The sequence below is a fragment of the Melospiza georgiana genome, chromosome 1, assembly GCF_028018845.1.
Source record: "Melospiza georgiana isolate bMelGeo1 chromosome 1, bMelGeo1.pri, whole genome shotgun sequence".
In the NCBI taxonomy this organism is placed as follows: domain Eukaryota; kingdom Metazoa; phylum Chordata; class Aves; order Passeriformes; family Passerellidae; genus Melospiza; species Melospiza georgiana.
This window is the reverse complement of record NC_080430.1, coordinates 151,844,582-151,870,386: the sequence shown is the minus strand read 5'-3', so window position 1 is coordinate 151,870,386 and position 25,805 is coordinate 151,844,582. Positions and strand designations below refer to the sequence as shown.

General features: G+C 41.4%; 1 protein-coding gene across 4 annotated transcripts in view; it reads left to right on the top strand.

Annotated features, from left to right (window-relative positions):
- Positions 1–25,805, top strand: part of TSNARE1 (t-SNARE domain containing 1) — a 469,627-nt gene that overhangs the window by 290,306 nt on the left and 153,516 nt on the right. For all 4 annotated transcript variants that reach the window (XM_058029909.1, XM_058029926.1, XM_058029901.1 and 1 more), the window contains exon 12: positions 7,062–7,144. In XM_058029909.1, the coding sequence (XP_057885892.1) occupies positions 7,062–7,144 (83 nt within the window). The remainder of the gene's footprint in view (positions 1–7,061; positions 7,145–25,805) is intronic.

Sequence of the window (25,805 nt, the reverse complement as noted above, 5' to 3'; positions counted from 1 at the left end):
AATGGCAATGCACTTCCTTCAAAGGAAAAGGTATTTGCATGAATGCAAATGGGTTGCTTATTTTGTAAGCTTTGAAATGCAGGGAGAATTTTTCAGTTTGGGGTTTGCTTTTCTTTTTAATTTTTTAATATTTTTTTCCTGTGAAATCAAGTCCAATCAGGCCTTTCTGGCCTGAAAGCTGGTTCGACATGTAAACACTGTCAAGAGGGCCCATCAGCACGTCCTCCTCCAGTCTGACTGCCTGGATGGCACAGCCAGGAGTCTCTTGTCAGACTGCAAACTGAGCTGGGAAATCATTCAACTGGATCCTTAACTAAGCCCTCCCGAGTTATGTGCCTCAGTTGTGACATCTGCAGAAAATGAACACATCTCGAGAACCCCAGATACCTGAATTTAACAGCTTTAATATCTCTGATCAGTTGAATGTGGCCTGAAAAGTCTCTCATTTGGTTGAGATCCCTAGTGATCTCAGAGGAAGCTGTTACGAGAATGTTAAATGTACATTTATGGTAAATGTACATTTGTGTTCTTATTGGTTCCTGATGGATTGGTAAATCTTCTCTTAGCTGCGTTGCTTTCAGCCACTTGGTGAGACCCAGAGTAAAGTGTCAGTACAGAGCAGAGCCCATGAAGGAAGGGTACACTGGGGTGTTCCTGAATCTATTCCACTTCCCACCTCTTTGTCCACCTTCAGTTTATTCCCTGTCATCAGCTGTGTTTCTGCTAAGTGTAACAAAGCCTGATTGCAAACCACCTCAGCTGCTGAAATTGAATGGTTTTATTATCCTTATGGTGTTATTATCCTTAATTACCTTGTAGGCAACAATTTGAAGGACGTGGTCAGTGGGTCACTGGCACAGAGTGACAATTTGAAGGACGTGGTCAGTGGGTCACTGGCACAGAGTGACAATTTGAAGGACGTGGTCAGTGGGTCACTGGCACAGTGACAATTTGAAGGACATGGTCAGTGGGTTGCTGGCACAGGTTGCCCAGAGAAGCCGTGGCTGCCCCACACCCCTGCAGGTTCTCCAGGCCAGGTTGGATGGGTCTCTGACCAACCTGGTCTAGTGGAAGGTGTCCCATGGCAGAGGGTTAGAACGAGATGATCTCTAAGGTATCTTCTAAGCCAAATCATTCTGTGATTCCATGGTGTGTTCTATCCCACTCACTTTGCCCTGTTTACCTGGACTGCAGCAGTGGGGGCCTTCACTGAAGCTCTCTGGACAGGGCTGGACACCCTCAGTCTCCTGTGAGGCACTGGTGGGTGACCTCTGCTGTAACAAAGTTTTTGGAGCCATGTGTGGGCTACTATGATCTCCGACCAACTAATTTTACTGGAGATTACAAGCAACACAAAAATTGCGTGAGCTTTTGTGCTTCTCTCCTCCTGTTGCTATCTGTGAGTGTGATTTTTGTGTCCTCCTTTGCATGGGGATTCTTACACTCAGCTCTTGTGCTGGCGGTGCTGCTAAGGCAGCCCATGCTGGTTTACAAGGAGAAGAGTGATGGGCAACTCTACACTTGCAAATTTTCTAACGCCTGAAGATCTGTCTGCTGTGTTTATTTCTGTGTTTGACCCTCATAATGTGATTGGGCTGGTATAATTACAGTTAATGAGCCAGCTAATTTTGTACAAGAAGCAAAGCTCTTCCTTCCACAAGGTTTATTGCCACCCGTAGGATCCTTCTCACATCAATTTATCCAAAGCAGTTTTTTGGTGAAGTTAGAACTGCCATGGTCTCAGTTTCTAATAATGCTGCAATTGAGCAGTAAATGTCAGAAAGGCAGAAGATGCTCAGGTGGGTGGTTTATTTCTGCTGGGAGGTGCAATTCTCTGCCAGACTGTTTGGGAAACGTGGCTTGAGCAGTTTAAGTAAATCAAACGAGCCATGTAAAGCAAAAGAGGTCAAGCGAGTTGTAAATATCAGTGACCTTACTTGGTAGGTAAAATATATGATCTTTCCAAGACAGCAAGCAGATATAAAATATATTTATTTCTATGAATCCACACCCCTACCAACCTTATTATTCTGGTGACAAACTCAGAGTGAAACTACTTTAATCAGCAACAGGACTTGGTAACTCAGCTGTGGGATGGAAAGTGAGTTTTGTGTTAATTATAGACAAAAACAGACTTCTGAAAAATGCTGCACACAAATGAAATGAAGGGATTTATTCAAACTTTCAATTCACAAGCTGGATTGGAAAAAAAAAAATTGGTCTTGACTTCTTTTTTATTGTAAATTTAAAAAAATATATTTTAGGGTTTTTTTAAACATGGATGTCTTACGGAATTAAAAAAAAAAAATTGTATTGAGTGTAAATCACAAGGGAAAGGTTGCCAAGAGAAGTTATGGACTCCCCATCCCTGGAAGAGTTCAAGGCCAGGTTGGACAGGGCTTGAAGAAACCTGGAATAGTGAAAGATGTCCCTGCCCGTGGCAGGGGGTTGCAACAAGATGATTTTCAGGCTCCTTCCAATTCAAACCAGCCCATGATTCTCTGATTCTGTGAAAAGAAAGGGTGTGCTACAGGCAACTCTCTGGAATTTCCCTTTCAAAGCTATTTGAGCTGTTTTGCCCTATAAATTACTTTCAAAGATTATTTGGGGAATAAAAAAAAATCTGACGCACCCCTAAATTACTTCACAAAAAATCCCTCATGTTGAAATAACTTTTTTTAATCAGCAAAGGAAAGAAATAGGGAAAAAACATTAATCAGGGGTGTTGTTGTGATATTATAGCCTCAAATGTGCTAATTTTGTGGGTTTAAAGGATTGATTATCCCAGGCCATGTCAGAGCATCCTGTGGGAATTGAGGAGCCCTTGGATGGGTGACTGAGAGTGTGCAGTGATCACTGGGTCCAGGACCTGCACCCTCAGGACACTGCTCACGTGCTCACCCTTCTTCTGTGGCAAACATCAGGAATTTGAGGCCACTTTTCTCTGTAAGAAAGAACATAAATTGCTTTGCAGATGCCAGACTGAAAATATTTCTTCACTCTGCCATTTAGCATCGAGCAGGTGATAGGAGGTGCCTCATTCTCTTACAGGATGTGTTGTTTTCCAACAGGAAAATGTTTTAAATTTAAATCTCTGGGAGATGTATCCTGGCAGGCATGGCAAACCCCTGGCAGGGCAGTACCATTTTTCAGCACATCCATATGCAGCAGATATTTGACATTTCCAAGATGCATTTCAAGGACAGTATAAATCATTCAGGAGAAAAAGTGCTGTGAATTTATGCTGGTGTTTGGCCATTGCCCTGTAGCCACTTTTATTCATTCAGACCAAGGGGTTTGGGCTGTTGGCTGAAAAAAAAAAACTAACAGTAAGAGCTGGTTGTGACATTTTAGGGTACTTTAAATACTCTTTCCAGGCCTGCCTGGAAAATGGTGCTGGGTGGTTGTTCAGTGCCTCAGTCCTTCCTCTCAGGGCTGTGATTTGTTGTGTGGCAGAATTAGAGCTCTGCTAAAATCAGATGGGAAGGTAAGTTCTATCTGCCTTTTTTTGGAAGCAATAACCACAGCTCCTGATGACTCACAGTGCTGAAAATTGTATTTTCTTGCACCAATCTAAGCCAGTGTGACCCATTTAGCCTGAATTTAACATACGAGCACATTTATTTTATAAATCCTCTCGTGTGCAGAATTTACAACTCGATGTTTACATTGAAGTTTGCAAATTACTAACCCTGAGCCATTTTAAACTTTGCTCTGGAAGAATTGTCATGGTTTTCCTTCCCTTTAACAGCCACAGTTCTGTCTTCACTAAGCCTGAGGGCCTTTTGTTCGTGGAATGACACTTAAAACTTTCCAAGTACATGGCAATTCAAATGGGCAAAATTCATTTTCATGCTGAAAGCAATTTCCCTCCAAACTTGGCTTTTAATTAGGAAAGAAACCTCTATGCATTACCAAAATACTCCTTTTTTAAATTTTTTCTTCTTCTTTTTATTGTGCCTCTCAGTGTGCTATATTGATTATTTTTAGCCAGAAGTTGTAGCCATAAAAGAGGGTTAAGCTTATTAAAGTGCTAAAAATAAAAGCATACTATGAAAACCTGAAGGGGCCCATTTTGGTTACTGCCAAGTGGGAGCATTTAAAAATTCTTATTCATGAGCTCTCACTTTCCTGTCTTTAAAGTGATTTAGCTGAAATTCTGCCTTGTGAAACCAATCCATTGTTGCTGCTGTAAAAATCCAGGCCATGTGAGTGATTCCTTGAAAGATTAGGGCATCACCCCCACTCCAGCCAGTGTCAATCCAGTAATTTCCCATATAAGAAATGGTCATCAGAAGGGCTTGATCTCAGGACACAGATAAATAGCTGGAATTGAAAGATCCCTCTTGTGGTCATCATTATTTCCATCTCTGTGTGATAAATGTGTCATAAAATCATGAAAAACTGAATCTAAGGCCTGGCTAGCTCTGTCACTTTCACTACTGCTATTGCAAGACTGTGTTTTAGATGAAAAATTACAAATATTTTCCTAATTCTCTGATGTGTTTGGTTACAAACACCATCTGCTTTGGTGCAGCCCTATCCCTGAGTTTATCAAAATGTCGACTGCATCCCCTTTGGATTTTTGTTCTCAAATTGTAAAATAAATTTGTCACCAGAGTCTGAAGGCAGAAAGCTGTTGTGGGATTCACTTTCTTTGAGAAATTCTGGACCCAGGGCTGGATTATCTCATCTGTTTGGGAACAAACTCACTGTCCCTTCATGCCAAAGGGAAAGGAAAAGGCAGATCCCTCCAGCAGGTTTTTTTCAGCCTGCTGAGGACCCAGCCATCCTTTTTTCTCCGTCCCAAGTGAGGTACTTTGTGAAGGAGCCTGAAAGTGGCCAAGGTGAGGCTGTGAACCATCACTTCTTCAGCAAAGATTCACTGAAATATCTATCAGTGACATATTCATCATTGACTTATTAACATCATTGAATTATTGCTTATTTCTCTGTGATTTCAGCCAAATTCTCTTTCCTCTCCTCGCTTCCCTGTGTTAATCAGCAGAAATATCTGCTTAAATTGCTTTACATATTTATGTCTCATTATTGTAGAGTTTTAGAGCTGGTTTGGTGGGGTTTTTTGTTTGTCTTAGTTTTTCCCCTGTGCCTCAGGATTACAAGTTGCTTCAAAAAATAGGATTTAAATGGGAGCTTTACTTATTCCAAGGCTGGTATTCCACCACTGGCAGAAGGAGTGAGCAGAAATAATTCCACCAGGGTCCAGGCTCCCTCTGTGACTTGCCATCAACTCACCCAGGACATGGAGCACATCCTTCTTACCTGGGAAAAACAGAGATGATGTTCTCAAAAGCTCTGCCCAACGTGTGGTTCTCCCATTCTAGGCAGCACTAAGGGGGTGTGCATAGTGTTTAATTTTATCTAACAAAGGCAAATCTCCTCAGGCCTCCCTGCAAGCAGAGCAAAGTGTTGGGTTCCTCTGGGGGGCCTTTTAAGGGAGCTAAATTAAGCTGCTTCTATGATTTCCTCCTTCCCCAGGAGATGTGCAGACAGATTACTCTTGTTTTTGAAGGATATATTTAATACATTTCTCCTCTGTAGCTCCTCTCTGCCTAAATGATTCATTTTCTGAGGCCAATCAGCCTTTAAGAGATGTTGAGCAGTGAAGGGTGTCTGCACTAAGATCCCAAGGAACTTTATACATGACCAAATTCTGTTACATTGATTAGGCACTTGGGGTTTTGCTCTTTTTCTCTTTTGTTTGTGGGTTTTTTTTCCTTTTCTTTGCTTTTCTAAAAATGGATTTTATTTTAAGTGCATAATTACCTTAACGGACTTTAACACTGTTTCATTTAAAAATGGCAAAAATGTGAATGCAAGCACTTTCCACAAATTATCTGAAAGCCCTCATTTCTTTGTCCACCACAAAAGTGGCAAGATTAATTCCTTTTCTTTCCTTTAGAACCTTAAAGAATAAATTGCTTTAATCTTTTGTGGCATGTCTTAATCCAACTCCTTATACTATTAATTGAAGAATTTCAGTTGATTTTATTAAGGATTAGAGAAATCCCTGGAACTTTGTTCTCCAATTTCTACCTGAGGCTGAGTTCTCCTGATCGAGTTCATGCACTCTGTGGTTTATTTTGTGTTCAAAACCACCCATTTGATCAAGAAACAGACCAAGGGCACATCCTCTTCCACTGTGAGCAGAAATTATTGGTTGCACATTTCTTGAGGGTAGAGATTTCCAAGATTTCTGCTGAAAAAACAAAACCTTTTTTGCAGGTTTTATATCATAGGTGTCAGGAGTCAATATTTGATTTTGATGGAATTGGGGACCTGCCAGTTGTGATGGGTAGCTGATAATCTTTCTTTTCCAGTCTCATTTTGATTCCCTCTGGTTCATCCAGGCTTCCCCCAGTGCCAAACGTTGCAATGTAGGGTGAGATTCTTCTCCCTTAATTGTAGATTCCAGCAATTTTTCTCAATCTGAGCCATTTTACAGACCTCCACTGCAGCTTGGAAATGTGATCCAGAAATTTGGCTTGTTGTTTGTTTAATCTGATCCACTCCTGCAGAGTGGGAGGAATTGCACATCGTGGATTTACTCTCTGTGACATTGTCTGAGATGATTTGATCAAGAACAGACACCTGGGCATGGTCAATAACCCACATGGACCCACATGAATTTTATCCCTGAGCTCTAATAATGAGATGATTTCAACTGCCATGATCCTTCTGTAATTTAATCCAGTAAATTTGTGAGTCTTGAGCTACTTTCTGTTGGATTCCCTGTCACTCTTCCCATTGATTTCAGAAGGAATGGGATGAGAGGCAACCTCCATCCCATCAGAGGAGAGCTGTCAGTCATCCTGCCTCTGACTGATGGGTTGGATGTTCGTCAAAATGGGTGTTGGTCCTACTTGCCTGCAGAAATACAGCAAACAAGAGGCTGCTCCTCTCTTTATGGCCATGAGTAAATTGCTGAATTGCTATTGGTGTAAAATCTTTATTTTTTTGATTTAATTTGTCATTTGTATTTTTTTTTTGTTTTGTAATTTGGTTCAATTACCCTGTAATTGTCTTCTTTTAATTTGCAGATAGCATTGAAGCCAACATTGAGGCCTCTTCTTCCAATGTAGAATCAGCCAATGAGCAGTTGGCAAAAGCAAGTCAGCACCAAGTAAGTGGGGCTAAAAAAACCCCTACAAATGCTTTCAGTGATAGTATTTACAATAAACAAAACACCTGGCAGCTGTGAACCACTGGGCACATGGATTTATGCTACCTGGAAAGATTATAAAGCATATTCTAAGTATTCTAAACCTTTTTTTATAAATAAATATAGATATATATATATGATTAGATTACCATAGCACAGCCAATTTGCTTTAGAGTAGTCATTAAGAAATCTGCATATTAAACAGACATTTGCCAGTAGGAAAGTCAACAATTAGCTACTGTTGTTCTTGGAAAGGCACCATAAAAAGCACATCATTTAAGTGCATATGTGCTTCTGTTTGGTGTGTTTCCCTATAATCAGGCAACAGTACTTTAAGAAAACAAGTTGAGTTGTCAAACAACACGATGTGGTTGGTGAATAATGGCTGTGGTGGTGGTGTTCAGCACTTTTCAAAAGCAATTTGAGGGAATTTTTTGTGAATTGTTTTTTTTTCCTTCATTGGATCAAGAATAAAACATAAACATACACACACAAACATTAATCTTTTTGAAAACAGCTTGCCCAGAAAGAACTCTTTGATGGTTATAGTTAGTACTTTCTAGGGGGATGAAGGGGGGTGGGGGGGATGAACAATCAAAAAATTGTTATCAATTGCATTCTGACTGACAGAAGAAAAACCTGCTAGTTTTCTTTTTTCCTCAAGCATAAGTTGGTGATTTCCATGTGTTTGGAGTTTTGACAAAATTTAGCTGAGGTCGCTTTCAGACCAAAGGAGAAAAGCTCACAGGCATTCTACTCTGATGCAGTAGAGTGACGTGATTTTAAAATTATCTACAGCTCATTTTCTGGTGAAACACATTGTCCCAATTTAGGGTAATAAGGGTGAGTTTTGTAGAACTTTGGTATTGCAGAAAATAAGCGCTGTCTCTGGCTCCATGTTGGTTTTTAATGTATATATATTTAAGATAATGCGCGTCGCCCTGCATGTAATCCTGCATTCACTTTGAAAATAACTTGTTACATGAAGTCTAAAATGAAACTGGAATGGATCTAATACTTGACCTGACTGTAGAGCTGATTGCAAAGCTGCAAATGAGTTAATGATGACTTTGGCTAAGAAGGTCAAAGAGGAGTCAGGCAGAAAATGAATGCAGCACAGTCTAAAGGCTCTGCTTTCTTCAGCCAGCAGGAGCTGCTGAAATAGCCTGCCCAGACAGGAGGCCCTTTTTCCTCAGATATGTTCATCAGGAAAAAGATAAAGCCAGTTTTAGCGAGGCAACCCCTGCCAGGGGCATAAATATGAACTGATTGGTGTACATGAGAAAACAGAGTCTCTCTTGCACTTGAAACAAGCCCATAATGACAAATATCACTTAAGAAACTTTGGCTGCTAAAGGAAATGTGCAATCCAGATCTCCTGTGGAGCACAGGGAACTGTCCTGTGCCCTACTGGATGTGGATCACCAGAAAAATGTGTATAAACCTGCAGAGTCCTTGCTTCTTTTTTGCCAGGGTTGGGATTAAATGAGTGAGACAATATTTCTTGTTCAGACTCAGATGTTTATTAGTTCTTATTTAAGTTGCAGTCTCACAAACCCTGAGTTCTACAGCACTATAACAAACTGAAAATTGAGACCCATCTCTCTTTCTACAAGGCCTTTTAAGGATAAATTTCTAATTAAGAAATGACACCTAAATTATTTTTATTTTTAACCCAATAACCAACCACCCCTGGCTCGAAATGAGGATTTTTTAATCCAATTGCACAAAACCACCCAAACCCATGGAGAAGAAGGTGAAGAAGGACCAGCCTCCTCCCTAAAACCTCCATCTTGCTTTATATATGTATTACTGCATTATAAAACTTTAAATTCTAAGTTTTCCACCATGAGATATTACACTTCTACTCAAACTCCACACCCATAATCTCAGTTCTATCATTCGATTTTGGAAGCCTTCTCCACAGCCCCAGTTTAAATGCGTGTTCTCTTGGAGGTCAGTGCCTGTCAGCACAGAAAGTCTAAAATTTGCAGCAACCAGGGTTCCAACATAAACCCAGCTCCCTCTGTGTCACCATGAACAGAAAATGAGGTGACATTTTTGTAACTTCCACTGCTGGCCTGGGGCTGGTCAAGTTGCCTCATGTGTTGTGTGCCACAAAATCTGCTCATCTTATACCCAAAGGGACACGGTCCCCATGGTGGGCCAGGAAGGGCCCTGGTGCCACAGCCCTCAGGGATGCTGCAGGGAGGAAGGCTGGTGCCCCTCGCAGACATTTGGATAATGCAGTGTGAGTGCAGACCGTCCTTCCTGGTGTTTTGCCTGGTTTTGGATGATTAGGAAATATCTGGGATGGGTTTGGGAGAGCCATCAGCCATATGGCCCAGTGGGTGAGATGCTTTTAAGGGACCTGCCAGAGTTTTCCATGCTCCAAATTCCATCTGTGCTGCTCAGGGACCAAAGGCACAAACTGTTTCTTAAATCTTACTGGGCAGTTTTTCTTCTCATGTTAAACTGCTAATTCATGAGTGTGTTTGCTTGTTACTTATGTTACAGTGTGATTATCCTGTAAATGCAGGCTGGCTTACAAACATTTGTTATTTATTACTGTTTATATGTATATAAACGTGTGTGTGTGTGCATGCAGTATTTTTATTAGTCAGTGTAGTGTTTTTATTAGTCTACGAACAAATGCATGCATAAATTGAGAAATCAGAAATGTCAACACCACTGAAACATTTGAGTTTAAGACCTTCTGTAGAACTTAATGGAGAGATTTCTGTCAGGAATAATGATTCAGTGGCTGGTTATTTAGCATAATATTTGCATGTAACCCATGCAGTCACTTCAACAATACAACTTGGAGAACCAGTCCCAACCTACACATTAACATAACAAAGAACCAGTAAATTGTTTTTACTTAGCTGCTAGAAAATAAGACATTTAGTTTCCCTGAAATGCTAGAAATGTTTAAAAAAGAAGTAAATATCTTCACAAGGAGCTCCTTTGTCTGCATTTTAAATTTGGTAAGGTGCTCCTTCCTCTTGAGATGTGTGTGCTAACAGCAGTGTTTTATTACTTTGAGTGAATTCTCATGTGCCCCATCTAAACTCTAAAAGATTAGTGGGAGCTGTCAGAGCTTTGGAATACTTATATAAAAGCAGATTTTCTTTTTCTTTCATTTTAAATTATAATTGGAAAATAATTGTTTCTGCCTAAACTATTTTTTACTACAAATTACAGTTAAGCTGCCTCAGTGCATTATCTGTGGGAACACACAGGGTCAAAATGCAGATGAAAGCAATAGGAGTTGAGTTTTGATACAAAAAGGAAGCCTTTTTTCCATATGAAAACCCTGCTGGTCACAGAAATGTGACAATTTTGATTTTTTTATCCTACTTTGACTGGAAAATAAGAGTTTGAAAAATGACTGAGAGGCAGACAAATGTGGCTGGGAGAAGCCAGTAGAAATTCTCACCTGCACTGGTCCTGCTTCCATGTCTTTGTTTTTAGTGTGGGTCTCATTTCTCTTGGGCCTTGAGCAGGAATGATTAATACCATTAAACCTGCCATTAATACCAACAGCCCAGATTTGCCTCTTGAAATTTCCTTTTCCCTGCCCCCAGAGAAAATGATTCATCCCACCCATCTCAAAACACTGATTTTAACTTGGGTCAAACTGCTCTTTGGAAGAGAGGGATTTATTGGACAAGATATGACTGTGTTTGGTGGTGATGGGTGTTTAGGTGTCTAAACCTCTCTTCCATGATACATGAGGAGGAATTGCTTTCAGCACATCTTGTCTCATCCCACAGGAGATATCTGACATAGGGAGGTCTGCTGGCTGCCTCTTAGGAAAAGCTTGTTCTCTCCATTAAATTTAGATTATATCAATTATACTACAAATATTCCATGGAAAATCAATCCAAATGTCTCTTTATTGGGAAAAAGGGAATATCTAGACACCCAACCTGCCCCTGAGGTTAGTTTAGGTGGGCTGGACATCACACCAAAGGGGTGGTTGTGTGGAGATGAGCACTTTTACTTTCCTCACTTTGCTCAGAGCTTTGTGCAGGTGGATTGAGAGGAAGGAGAAGAAACCAACACAAACTCCATGGGTGCACATTAAACCAGTTGCTCTGGTTTTTTTCCATGCAAAGTTTGGCCTAAGCTCAGCTTGGCCTCACTGACTGAAGGACTCTGTGTGCTGACTGCTGAAGCTAATTTGTTTTGGAAGAGCTGCTTGTGTTGCTCTGATTCATGCTGGTTGCTTTCCTTCCCTATATCCTCTGTGGAAGTCAAGCTAATTTGGATTCCCTGGCATTGAAAGGCAAACAACAGTTCAGTGACCCACTTGTGTAGTCTAAGAACAATGAGGTTTTTTCCAGTAATGGAACAATTCCCGGGTCTGGCTTGCATGGGTACACACTTTGAAGGCTGGAGCTCTGAGGAAAAAAAAGCTTCAGAAATCTGTGATATTTGCAGAAATCTTATTGCCTGGGGACCACTGATAAGGGACTGTCTTCAACTTTCACTCAAATTACTCATTGGTGTTTAAACAACAAAAGAAAATTTGAGTTTCAAAAATCACCTTCTCAGAGTCATTGAAATTTTTTGGCATGGTAGCCTCTCAAAGCACTTGTTGCTTATAAATAATGTGATAATGAAGATCTCCTCCTCTTCACTGCAGATATGATCTAAGACCTTGTCTTTTGCTGCCACTAAATAATTTTAACCTTAGTTTTATAATTAAGAGCCAACTGGCACCATTATTGCATCCTGACCTGTTCAGCAGTCACACAGCAACTGCAAAGTCATGGGGGACCAGTGTGGTTGGATTATCTTGGTGCAAATTGAGGCCATTTCCCCTTAACCTGTCACTTTGTACCTGGGAGAAGAGACTGACCCCCACCTGGCTACACTTTTAGGGAGCTGTAGAGAGTAAGAAGGTTCTCCCTGAGCCTCCTTTTCTCCAGGCTGAACTCCCTCAGCTGCTCCTCATCTTGATGCCTCAGGTTTTAGCTTTTATATTTTTCAGATTCTGTGCTGCTTTAGTGTATATTTCTGAGTTTCATATTAGGGGATAGCAAGCCCTCTTAACAGAATAGGGAGACAAAACAATTCCTGCTCTAGCTGGGGACCAAGGACAACTGATCCAAATTTCAGGCCCAAGAACATAAACAATGGCAGAATGAAGACAGAAAACCAAAAAGGATGGGACTTCATGGGCTGGAGCGGTAACTGGACAATTAACTCCAACATGCAAATGGACCAGAACTTATAAAAGTGAGCGACCCCGTGACTGGTTGTGCATTTTGTGACCATTTTGAGTTCTCTTGGGTGTAGCCCTCGCTGGGCTCTTGTGCTGCCAAAGGTGGATCTGTTGAGGCCTTTTAATAAATCCCTCCCAATAAATCCCTACAGCTCCCTGAAAGGAAGGTGTAGCCAGGTGGGGGTCGGTCTCTTCTCCCAGGTGAGAAGTGACAAGTTAAGGGGAAATGGCCTCAATTTGCATCAAGAGAATCCAACCATGCTGGTCCCTCATGACTTTGCAGTTGCTACATGACTCCTGAACAGGTCAGGATGCAATAATGGTGCCAGTTGGCTCTTAATTATAAAACTAAGGTTAAAATTATTTAGTGGCAGCAAAAGGCAAGGTCTTAGAGCATATCCACAGTGAAGAGGAGGAGATGATCTTCAAAAGTGTGAGACCCCATGACTGGTTGTGCATTTTGGGACCATTTTGGGTTCATCTTGGGTATAGCCCTCCTGGGCTCTTGTGCTGCCCAAGGTGGATCCATTGAGGCCTCCTAATAAATCCCTACTTTATTCTTTAGCTCTGTCCAGTCTCTGCTCTAGGTGAGCCTTCACAAGGCATCAATTAAACTGGTGCTCCAGACCCTTCACCAGCAGCAGTTGGTTGGAATAAAACTTCTGCCTCCTTTTTTCCTTGCTCACTGGCTCCCTGTAAACAGCAGGCTGAGTTTTCAGATTGTAGAGTGCTTTGTTTTGAAGCAGCTTCTGCCTTTGCCTGCTTTTTTACTGTATTTTAATGCAGCCATTTACAAAACAGCTGCTTTCCGTGGGAAGTGGTGTTCGAGTCAGCGCCAGTCCGTGTGATAAATGAACTGTGAGAATCCAGCAACTTAACCTCAGCAAGGTCTGAGCCACAACATTTATTTAAAACTCTCTTTGTTTTCTGTAAATAATGGATCTGTGTGATCAAATATTTATTAAGAAAGGGGTTGTTTAGAGCTTTTGGATGTCGTGTGTTCCTGTGTGTAAAGGTAAAATCTTTCAGGCCATTTTTAATCACAGCAGATCATCTCTTCATTTGTACCATCTAAAAGGGGGAGATGCCTGGTCCAGGTTGTACCTTAATTTGTTTTGTTTTTTTTTTTTTTTTTCCCTTTATTATAAAACACCAACTGTGAAATTTTTGGGAGAAAAAAAAATAAAAACTGTCCACCATGGGCTCATTTTTTTATTAAACACAAACCATTCAAGAAGGAAGAGGAAGGGGCATGAGTGGAGAAGGGAAAGAATCCAAAGGAGGCTATGAACATGATTTGAGGGATGGAGCAGCTTTGCTGTGAGGAAAGCTGAGAGAATTGTGATTGTTCAGCCTGGAGAAGAGAGGACTCCAGCATAAACTTATTGAGGCCTTTGAGGTACCTGGAGGGGGATACAACAAATCTGGAGAGGAACTTTTACAAGGGCAGAGTGATAAGACAATGGGGAGTGGCTTTGAACTGACAGATTGCATGTTTAGATTGGATATTAGGAAGAAATTCTTCCCTGTGAGGGTGGTGAGGCCCTGGCACAGGTTGCCCAGAGAAGCTGTGGCTGCTCCATCCCTGGAATTGTCCAAGGATGGGGCTTGGAGCAACCTGGGATGGTGGAAGGTGTCCCTGCCCATGGCAGGGGGTCGGAACTTGATGATCTTTAAGGTTCCACCTGACCCAAACTATTCTGTCTTTTGGTGTGATATGAAAGACTTGGGAGCAAGTTTAGTGGTGAGCCATTGGTGATCAATCTGTTTTCTCTGGTGAGAACATGAGTAGGTAGGACAGAGATTTTACTGACTGTTCGCCTTGGTGGAATGCAGCTCTGGGGCTGTTCCAAGTCAAGAATATTCTTATTTTAAGAATATCGCTTACACTGATTGTGGTGGCCTGCATTCAGTATTTCAAAGGCAAGCATTTTCTCTTTGAAAGCTCTGAACAAGTCTGATCTGTGATGACTCAGAGATGGCAGAAGGAAATCACAGACTGTCTTTTGTTTTTCTAATTCATTTGTTTAACAGAATCTCTTTCCAGGGTACAATTTCATTTTGAGGGGTCAGAGATTAAAAAGCAATTTTCCCTTGCTAGCAGCAGCATAAACTAGTGAGTTACATTTCTCTTAATGGCTTCATTTAACAGAGGAGTGAATGGAAATCCTTGGTTACTGACTGGAAAACCACACTTAGACTCATCTTTGTGCCCAGTGGCAGCACATATAATAAATTGCACCGCTCAAAGGTCAAAGCTTTGAAAAATTGTATTAAACTTACCTCTTAATGGGCTAGAGATACCAAGGAGTTAGGAATATTATCACTGGAGATGCATACCTAGCTGGGATCCATGGAAATGAGGAACAGAATTTAAGTATCCTTGAGTCCCAGCTGTGTAGCCTGAAGTGTTATTGCACTGGGCTGTGAGCTTGTCACATCTTATCAAGCCGCAAAATGGTCAAGCTTGGTCAGTGTTTGCACTGGAAAGCTCTGCTGAAAATCTGCACAAGCAGGCAGCAGAGTTCTCCTGCTCAGCTTTCCTGTCTGCTGCAGGGACTCTGTCCAGGCAGTGTCACCATTCCTCAAGTATTTCATTTAAAGTCACTTGTAGCCACTTTTGTCCTCACAGAGAAAATCAAGGCAATTTTCCCAAGAGTATTTCTGGGATTCACATTCTCTGAACCTCAGAGAATGATCAAAACAATTCTTGTCTTATTGCTGTGCCTATATTTGTGCAAAAGTCGAATGCAATATGGAGATTTTTTACCCAAAGTCATGGTGTTTTGTTTCCTTGGCCTATCAGGGCCAAGCTTGTGTGTGTGTTGGGACTGTTGGCTGACAATCAAAAGATGTGCAATAAAGTGCAGTTGAGTGCTTAGAAAATTCAGTTTAAATGTAATGTAACATAGTGTAATATAATATAGAATAAAATAGTATAATAAAGTGATTAATTAGCTTTCTGATAAGATAGAGTCAGATGCATCATTCCCCTCCCCTTGTCGGGGACAAAAATGTTATCGATAGTCACTGAAGCATCAGTGAGTCAGAGGAGGCCACAGAGGGGTTGGAGGTGTCCAGCCAGGAGCAAAAAAGGCTCTTGGGGAGACTTTAGAGCCCCTTACAATGCCTAAAGTGAACGGACAGGAAACCTGGAGAGGGAATTTTAAGAAGGGCTTGGAGTGGCAGGACAAGGAGCAATGGCTTTAAACTGACAAAGGGTCAATTTCTGTTAGATATAAGGATGAAATTCTTCACTAGGAGAGTGAAGGCCCTGGCACATATCACCCAGAGGAACTTTGGCTGCCCCATCCCTGGAAGTGTCCAAGGCCAGGTTGGATGAGGCTTGGAGCAACCTGGGATGGTGGAATTTGTCCCTGACCATGGCGGGGGGTTTGGAAGGCGATGATCTTTGAAGTCCAACCCAAACCACCGGCTGACTCTAAAGACACCACATTGGTTTTCAAAGCCACAGTGAAACTAATAGTTGAATTCTACTCTGGGGATTTATATTCCAGTCTCTGTGTCTTGATTTTTAAATTGATTTGTTTGATGAGCACCAGTTTAACAGCCCATCTTTACAAAGGGACAGTGTAAGGGATCTGCAATCAGTACAGTGTCATCTCATCAGACTTGGTACTTAAAATTTAGGCAGCTGGAAGAAAATGGTCTAAGCTTCCTTTCCCATGCCGCTGGAAGATTGTTCATTCTGTTTCTCTTGGATATTGTACCTCAGTCTGTGATGAACAGTGCCCAGGAGGCAAGCACCTTCAAAAAAAACACTTTACTAGACAGTGAGAGTTTGACTTCTTTGCCTAAAAATTAATATTTAGTATCCTTTGGAGCTGAGTAGAGAATCCTGCTGCCCTTTTGGCTTCTGCCATGGAAGGCTGTTGTTCCTCCCCAAATCACTTTCACCTGTGCTAGCTGTGTTTAAATGCTGCAAAGAACCTGGGATATCTCCAATGGTCAGGAAGCAGCTGAAAAAGTAAATGCTTTTTCCCCTGGTGTGCTTTAATAACTGTATTGATCATGAAGGGAAAATGATATGTAAGGAGAAAAAAGCTACAGAAAACGAAATTGCTTTTATTTCCATTTTGACAAAGCCTGGGAGCGCTTTAATCAAAGGTGTTTTCCATATTCCTGAAAGAAATCACAGGCCTGGTAGGACACCTTTGTGGCACAGCTCTGGGGTCGTGGCCTGGCACTATCAGAAGTGGAGAATGGGAATTGTTAAGTTCAACTTGTGCTCAAGAGGAGAAAAGAGAGTCAATTATAGCCTTTCTAAATCTGACTTCAGCAACACGCAAAGCTCTTGGAAGCATTTTGAAATGAGGAATGAAAAGCAAAGGAGTTTTGTGCAGGGTGGGACAATTTGGGATTTCATTTCACTTTGAAAGGGTCATTGCATATCTCTCTTTGTGAGGAGAAAGGATTTCCTTAGACAAAGAGACACTTGACTTCCTGGTCTCCAGAGAAATATTTTCTATAATTCCATCACATGAGGATTGTCCTTGTTTAGAAGATTTGTAGGAGAAACTTGTTCTTCTATGGCCAGCTCTGATGTCTCCTAATTTTCTTCTACCTCACACCCTGTTATGAGTTCAGCTCAAGCCTTTGACAAGATTCAATCATTCCTAAATTCCCTGCTGGGGAATTAAGGGATTAAGGTTTTCTGCAGAATGAATTTAGGAGACTGGGAAACATCTACAGGAACCTGCTCCCCTTCACAAAGCACAACTTCATTTTTCCTTTTTTATTAAGGTGACTCTAGGAAAAAACAATTTGCAAAGTGGGTCAAAAATTCTTTATGATTTTTATGTTACAGTAAATGCTGCATTTGATCCATTTTTAGTGGGCTTGGGTATATTCTTCATAGTTTTTTGGGTTTTTTCTAGTGAGCCACGAGGTATCATTCTTCCTTTTTACAGACAACAGTGCTGTCCATTTACAAGAAACAATTCTTGCATCAGTTCTTTTTTACTGTAGAAGACATTTTTCTTACACAGACCTGAAGCATATAAAAAGTAAAATAAACTCTATTTGTATTTATCTTTCCTCTTTAGAGTCCGTCCCAGTGGATATTACCTTTTTTCTGAAACATTTATTTTGGTTAAGAGTTTAAAAAAAAGGGAATAATCTGTAACTTCAGGCTTTCACTGATGTCAAAGGCACATTAAGGGAAGGAGAATAGAGCTTTATCCACTGTACAGATCACATTTGCTGATTTAATGGTACTGGGGAGAATTCATGAGTGTGAAGGTAAGTTGTTTTTTTTTTCTATGCAGAGAAATCTTAAATTCTGCTCACAGTCTCCAAGCTTTCCCTGACTCTTCCCAGCTGTGCCTTTAAAAGGGTTTATTACTGAATATTGAGTAGTATAAGGATGCTAATCTTGCTCTAGTTTGAGAGATTGCAATCTTGTTAATACTAGGCCATGTTTCTCCCTATCCAGGCAAGATTTAAATAGATCTGAAACTAGTGAAGACACAATTAAACCTAATTTTTGGTGACTATCAGCATGGCTTCCTTACATCTCAAGAAGAAGAAAATCCAAGTGCTGCTTTTCTTTGCCACGAGCAATGAGCATGGAATTCATTGCAGCTCAGCTGATGCATGGGGTGGGATCCATCCAATACACTTTGGGTGTATTCAAACTAGGAATTAATCACTGGCTGTGCTGCCCAGGTGCTCTACATCCTCACCAGAGATTTAGGAAGCATTTTGGTTTCATATGGCTGCTGGAAGATGGGATCAGTGATGCCACAGGGTCCCCCAGACTACGGGGTCTGTACCAGCCCCAAACGTGGCCTGTGCTGCATCCCTCAGCTCTGTGTGGATGTGCCAGACCCCACAGGGCAGCTCATATCCAGATTTTTGTCTTTGGGTGGAAGTGAGCCACGCTGAGCAAGGGAGATCCCATTGCAGGGCAGTTTATTCTGCCTGGCTTAAGAACACAAGCTTTCATTTCCTCACAAAAAATAATTCTCTAATTAATTTTACTTTAATGCGGCTTTAATTAATTTAATTCTCTATTAAATTAATTAATCCTAATGTGGCTTTTGTGTGAGTCTTCATCACATTAGAATAGGGCACTTTAATCTTCTTTCTGGTGCTGGGCACTCCCTTTGAGGCACTTTGGGGCAGTTACTGAGGGCATGGGAAAGCAGCAGGAGGGATCCGAGAGCTGCCAAACCAGACTGCAGAGGAAAGATTACAAAAAGAGTTGCTTAAGCTAAAAAAGAAAAGATAGAGTTGTAGATAAAGGTCTCTTGGTACATAAAAGTCTGCTGCATAGAGGAAAAGAATAATCACTGCTTTTTTTTCTTTGTTTATTACAGTTGGGAAGAACAAGAAGTAATGGACTTAAGCTGCAGCAGGAAAGAATCAGGGCTGATATTAAGAAAAGCTGTTTAATGATAAGGAGATTGAAATACTTCCTGGGGAGATTTTAGAGTCTCTAGTGCTGGATATCTGTAACAGTATCTGGTGAAGCATATTTCAGGAATGGTGTTTGTATAATTGCTTTTACTGTTGCCTGTCAGATCACGCTGCAAGGTCCAGTGTAAACAGGACATGTTCATATTGTATCACAAAGCATCATTATCTAATCAGAAAATGCTGCAGCCATGAATCATTCTTTGATTTTCATTGTCATCCTTTCCTCATCCCCTGCCTTCTCCTCTCCAAAGTTCCTGTTTGGAAACTGCTTTAGGGGCCAAAATTGCTGATTTAGTTTGACAAAGGTGATGAGATTGAGCATTTTCTGTCAGCTCTGCTTAGAATGGGTGCTGGGGACAAATCATAGAATCATGGAATGGTTTTGGTTGGAAGGGACCTGAAAAATCATCCCATTCCAAACCACCTTCACTATCCCAGGTTGCTCCAAGCCCCATCCAGCCTGGCCTTGGAAAATTCCAGGGATGAGGAAGCCACAGCAGCAGCCTGTGCCAGGGCCTCACCACCCTCACAGGGAAGAATTTCTTCCTAGCATCCCATCTACATCTACCCTCCTTCAACTTAAAGCTATTAAATTCCATAAACCACTTTATCCCAGTATTTTCTATGTGGCTTCCAGGTGTCCCAGATTTGTTGTCCAAGCGATTTCCACAGAAGTGTGGTCAATAAAATCCTGGTGGGTGTCCTCAGCAGTCCTTTGGATGAGGCAGCTGAGCCACACAGGCATTGATTTGACATTTGTGGGAGCTGGCATTGTACTCTCTTTTAAGGGTAACAGATAATCACCACATTTCACTTTAACAAGCTGCTGGAAATCTGAGTTCTGGTTATGTTTGATTAGCATCAGGGCTGGGAATAAGGAGGATTTATAGGAAGAGGGAAAATGAATGTGATGGTAGAATTCAGGAGGGAATGAATCCCTACTGCTGAATTAAATAAGGCCGGGGGCCGTCCTGTGAATCCAAGGCCTGGTTATGTCCTCATGATTAAATTATGAAATAGAAACATGGAATGGTTTGGGTTGAAAGTGACCTTTAAACGTCACCTAATCCAAACCCCTGCAATGAGCAGGGAAATCTCCTGCGCAGAAAAAGGACAGAATCCAAACACTCCACTGGGAATGGCCCCTGCCACGTGCTACACAGGACCTGGGACATTCCTGGGGAGAACAGAACAAAGATGCACCCAACAGAATGCATGGATGATGAAGAGCCACCATTTGTGCCTCTGCCTCATCCCTCTTTGAGTTATGAGTACAGAAACAGCTGCTTTGTGCCAAAGCTTGTGCACAGACACTTTGTTTATTTTCCCCTTGCCCCAGGGTTTTTGTATGACCATGATTTAGGCCAGGTCTGAGACACATCCCTCTACGTCCTTGGATTACAGAGTTGAGATGCCTTGAGATGGGAGCAGCACCTTTGCCTGGGAGATAAGCTGAAATTCAGCCCCTTGCTCTTGGTCCCTTGGTGCCATTATTCTGCCCCTCTTGCCCATGTTCTGTGCTGAACCCAACTTATTAATTTGTCTCTCTGTCTTGGCCTTGGATCTCCTTGATTTCCTCTCTGGAGGTCCCTGACCCTTAGGGTGACCCTGATTTTTGCCACTGGACCTGCTTTGCTCTTGCTTTGGATGCTGAGCCCTTGTGTTGCAGACATTTTTTCATGCAAATCTTTTCATGAAGATTTTTTCCTGCTGAGAAGCTGAGAAGCTTCAAAAACAAAATGCAAACAATGGTTATCTGCTGCTGTGGAATGCAACAGGTGCATCTGTTATTAGCCCATCTTAGACGTTTATAATTAATAGCCAAACACAGCCCAGGTAACTTGGACTTTCTGTCTGAGACACAAACCTTTATTATTCTTTTCTTTTCTATTCTTAGCTTAGGTAGCCTTATAAAATTAAACTTTTTCTTCTATTCTTTTTAGTATAGTTTTAATGTAATATATATAATGAAATAATAAATCAAGCCTTCTGAACATGGAGTCAACATTCTCGTCTCTTCCCTCACCTGAAAACCCCTGTGACCACTGTCACACCCTTGGTGGTGAGGGTGCTGCCCCGGCTCCCCTTCCTGTCCCTCCTTTCCTGGTTTGCCCTCCCTGGAAGAACAGCTTGGGCTTGAAGCTCCCTGGAAACTCCAAATAAAAATTCTCTCAGGGGTGCATAAACTTAATCCCTTTGAAGGGTTTCTGAGAAAGCTGAGCCCAGTGTTCACCAGCTCTGGTTGTTGTGCTGTGAGTCACAGGAAACCTAAATTTTATTTCTGATAGTCCAGTCAGAAGTGAACTTGGTGTGCTCTTTGTTCAATTCAGTGCTTTTTTCTTTTGGCTCTTTCTGTTGTTGGTTTTGGGTTTTTTTGTGTTTTTTTTTGTTTTGGTTTTTTTTTTTTTTTTTTTTTTTTTTTTTTTTTTTTGGGGGTTTTTTTGGGTTCTTTTTTTTTTTTTTTTTTGTTTTTCTTTGGGATAAAACAGAATAAACAGGAAAAAAATATAAACAGAAGAAGCATTTTTTGACCCATAGATTTTGAAATAGCTCTGGTGTGATCAGTGAGGATATTGAATAGCTGTTTTACTAGTGATGCTACTTTTCCAGGGTCAAAAGGAGTTCTTAATTTGATAAGACATGGCTTTTTTTGGTGCTAAAAGAGATAATAGAGTCCAAGTGGAAAGGGGACTGAAGCTCTACTTGGACCCTTGGGCTCTGATAGAAACTAATCCCAAATAACACATGGAAACGAATCTTTTCCACCATGATCACAAAGATGATGGTCATTAATTGTCTGAAAGCCTCTATAAATGGCAACTAGAACTCACAACTTTTAGGAACAGATATGCTGGAGGACAAAGGAGAGATGGCATATTTCTGTATCAACCTGGAAATTCACTGTAGAGAGAAAAAGAATGCTGAATATAGGTACAGCTTGCATAAAACTGAATTGTGTTGGCAGGGAAGACATTGAATTCTGGGTATTGCATTTAGAGAGGATTTAAACATAGCAGAGGATCAGCAGCAAGCCATAAAGTAAGACCTGAAAGTCCAAGGATTTGGAAATGAGAGCAGCATGCCCAAGACCAGGCAGCAGATTGATCTCTGCAGCAGGAAATGAGAGCACAGAGAAATACAAAGCAGCAGAACGATGGGGGAGACAAAGTTGAGCTTACTTTACATTATTTTTTAAATTTAAGTTGCTCTCTAAATACTTGGAGTGCTCTCCAGCATGCAGCAAAAGAGCCACCAAGTCATAGCCTGCTTTGGGTGTCACTGCCTTGAATCTGGAGAGTCATGGTGGAATTGGGACAGGAATAATCTGGCAGAAAGAAAGCAGAATACAGCCCCCACTCTGACCATGCTGCTTCTGCACCAGCTGAAGGATGCTGTCTTGTTTTTATTTAATTCCAATATTGTCTGCTCTCCCCAGCCCCAGAGATTGTGAAATGCCTGCTGTGCTTGCTGGCTGTGGCACTCACCTGCTGCATCCATGGCCATTGCCACCAACACCAGGAATTGGATTCCATCCCCAACACGTTCCCCAGCCTTTTTGAGCAGCCCTGCCTTCAGTGACAGGCAGTTTGGGTATTATTTTATTGTTTTTCCCTGGTCTTCCTTGCATTTTAGCATCCAAAGCTAGTTAGGATTGAACAACAGAAAGAAGTTGTTTAATTGGTGTTCTCCAGCAGATCAGACAGTCCTGGGGTACCTGCTTTGTTTGCACAAATGAATAAATGTTGGCCCCTGTGTAGCCATCCACAGATGGCTCTTCAGGGAGAAACAGGCATAAACTTGCAAAGCTTTGCCCCATGGCTGGGGTTTTTGTGGTCCAGCCTCTAAATGCAGTTCCAATCCCTGAAGCCCAGGTAAGGAGTCAGCAGAATTTCTTCATCATAAAATCAAAACAAAATAATTTCAGATCTATTGATGGAGAGCAATAAGAAAAGGACTTACCTCCAGAAGGTGGAAGGGAAGATTTATTTTTCACAGAATTGCAGAATTGTTGGGGTTCGAAAAGACCTCCAAGATCACTGAGTCCAACCTTTGACTGATCACCACCTTGCCCACTAAACCCTATCAGAAAGTGCCACATCTGCTCATCTTTTGAACATTTCCAGGGATGGTGACTCCACCACTTCCCAGGGCAGCCTGTTCCAATGTTCAACCATTCTTTCAATGAAGATTTTTTTCCTAATATCCAACCTAAATCTTCTCTGGCATGACTCAAAGCTGTTTTCATTGTCCTGTCCCTAACTGCCTGGGAGAGAGGGCTGATCCCAAGTGGCTGAACCTACCTGGAGCAAGATGAAAGATGGGGAGGGATGTGTCAGGGGTAGAGCAGCATCAGGAAAAGACCTGAGAAGCCTGAAAAATCTGAGTAACTTCAGCTGTAACAACACACCACACTTGTATTAGAAGAGCTTCAGCACAAGTCCCCAAAACTCCCCAACCTCAGAATCACAAAATTAAATAGGCTGGAAAAGACCTCTGAGATCCTCAAATCCAGCCTATCACAAAACACCACCTTGTTTTTTGTCAACCAAGATGATGGCACTGAGTGCCACATCCAGCCTTTCCTTAAACATTTTCAGTGATGGTGACTCCACCACCTCCCTGGGCAGCCCCTTCCAGTGTCTGATCCCCCTTCCAGTGAAGAAATTCTCCTGATGTTCTCCCTGGTTCATCTTAAGACCATCTCCCCTTGTCCTGTGGTTGCCTTGGAGGAGAGACCAACCCCAGCTGGCTACATCCTCATTTCAGGGGGTTGTGGAGAGTGGTCAGATCCCCCCCGAGCCTCTTTTCCCCCAGGACAAAGCCTTTGTAGCTCCCTGCAGGTTCATTCAGTCTGTCAGCACGCTGAGTGCATTTATGTGCAGTTAAGCTGCACCCTGAGCTGCCTCTGGCTTGACACCTTGCTAACAAAACATGCTGGCCCTTGCAAGCAGTGTCAGATGTCAACCTGGGAAAAGCTGCAGATCGATCCAGCCCTGCTGTGGCAGTGCAATACATTGGGTTTTTTTCCCAGTGTGGATGTCCCTGCTGGCAGGGACTGCTGGCAAATCAGAGGCTGCAGCACTAGATGTATAAATTCATACCAACATCTGCACCCTGAGGGTGGAAGGTTGAGGGAAATTCCTACTGTTCCTGTGTTGCCATGGAATGTCCATGCTGGATTTGACTGACAGTCAAGAACACAGGATTTTTAACCAAAACCAAGATTTATTTCGCATTTTGCTCAGTGTCCTTTCAATCATTTTTAACCAAAACCAGGATGTATTTTAATTGCATTTTTCTCAGTTTCCTTTCAATCACCAAAACCATTTCATTTCAAACTTCCTGTGACTTTACTTGTGATAATCATAAATGGTTTAGGTTGGAAGGGGCCATAAGGATCAGATCACCTAGTTCCAATCCCCGTGCCCTCAGCACTGTCTTACTCACTCTTTTTTAGATTGTATTTGTATTTCTGCTCTGTTCTGCCAAGCCCATCACCCATCCTACCAACATGTGGGAAAGCCCTGTGCCACCTCCAGCTGGGAATGGTTCAGCAGAACTCCTGCATATTAGTTGATCTCATTCTTTTTTTTTTTTTCTATTTTTTTTTTGTTTGGTTTTTTCCATGTTTCAAAGAAAAATATGAGAATTTTATATAGTCTTGTGAGACTTATTCTTCACTCCAGTCAGGCTTGAATGGCTTTTTGAGAGTGTTTTTTTGGTATTCTTTGGGAAGCACTAAATATCCCCTGCCATGATGTTAGTCCAACACATTTGGTTTGATTTCACTAATTACTAAAAAAAAAAAATCTTTTTTTTTTAATGAGTTTTTTTGGGATTTATTAAATGACCTTTCTTCCTAGGCCATATTTTCTCCCTGTCTTTTCCTAAACATGTAGCTGATTTTTTTTACCAACCTTTTCATAAGAGTGGATGCTCCCCTCCAAACTCATTTGTCTCCAGGCAAAGCAAGTCAATCTGTGACCTGGTGATGCTCAAAATGAAAGCAGAAGGCAGCAGCAGCAGTGAATTTTGGTGTCTATCTTGCATTTACATGAATTTTGTACATCAAGGCTTAGCTAGCTCTACCTTCACCAGGACAAGGGAGGAGAGCAGGACTAACTTTGCTAGAACTCTTCCTTTATTTGAGGAGAACTTTTCATTGCTCAAATGTCAGCATTTTGTTGGTTGCCTAAAATAAGCAGATACATTCAACTCCTTTATGGAATTCTTATGGGGTTTTATTTTGTTTTGGGTTTTTTTTGGGATTGTTTTTGTTTATTTTTGGACTAAGGCATGAAAATCCAGTGAGAATCAGCTGTGCACATCCATGCCCCGTGGTGAGGATGTCTTCATGTCCTCAGCTGGTGAGCATCTGGTACCCAGAAGCACTGAGCGTGAGGTAGCCCTGTAATTCTTGTTTTGCAGATGCTGCTTTTGACAACAAGCCAGTCTTCCATTGAAACTCACTCCTGTTTTCTTGTTTTATATTCCTTTTATTTCTCCTCCATAGCATTCTCCATCAGAGCAAATCAGTGGTTCATTTAAAATTTTTCATTCCCAAGTCTATGAGGTGTCTTGGACTGAACTTGTATGTAGCTTTATTTCATTTATTACATAGCACTTTTCTTTCTTTCTTTCTTGTGGTGCTTTTTTTCTTTTTTTTTCTTTTTTTTTTTCTTTTTTTTTCTTTTTCCAAGCCAAACAGAAAATTTCTCTTCAGGGTGAGAAGTGGCCTTCCCCTCATGCTTTTTCTCTTAACCTACCTCAAAGTGAGGAATGATCAGGATGAGTCAATGGCAAAATAAATCTTTTTGAAGCTCTTGGGGAAAAAAGGAAGTACCTTGATATTTTATCACTTAAGCTTTTTTACCCCCCCTCATTCACAATCAACATTTCTTATTTTTTTTCATTTGTGAAGTTCTACATTTATTTATCTATATTTAC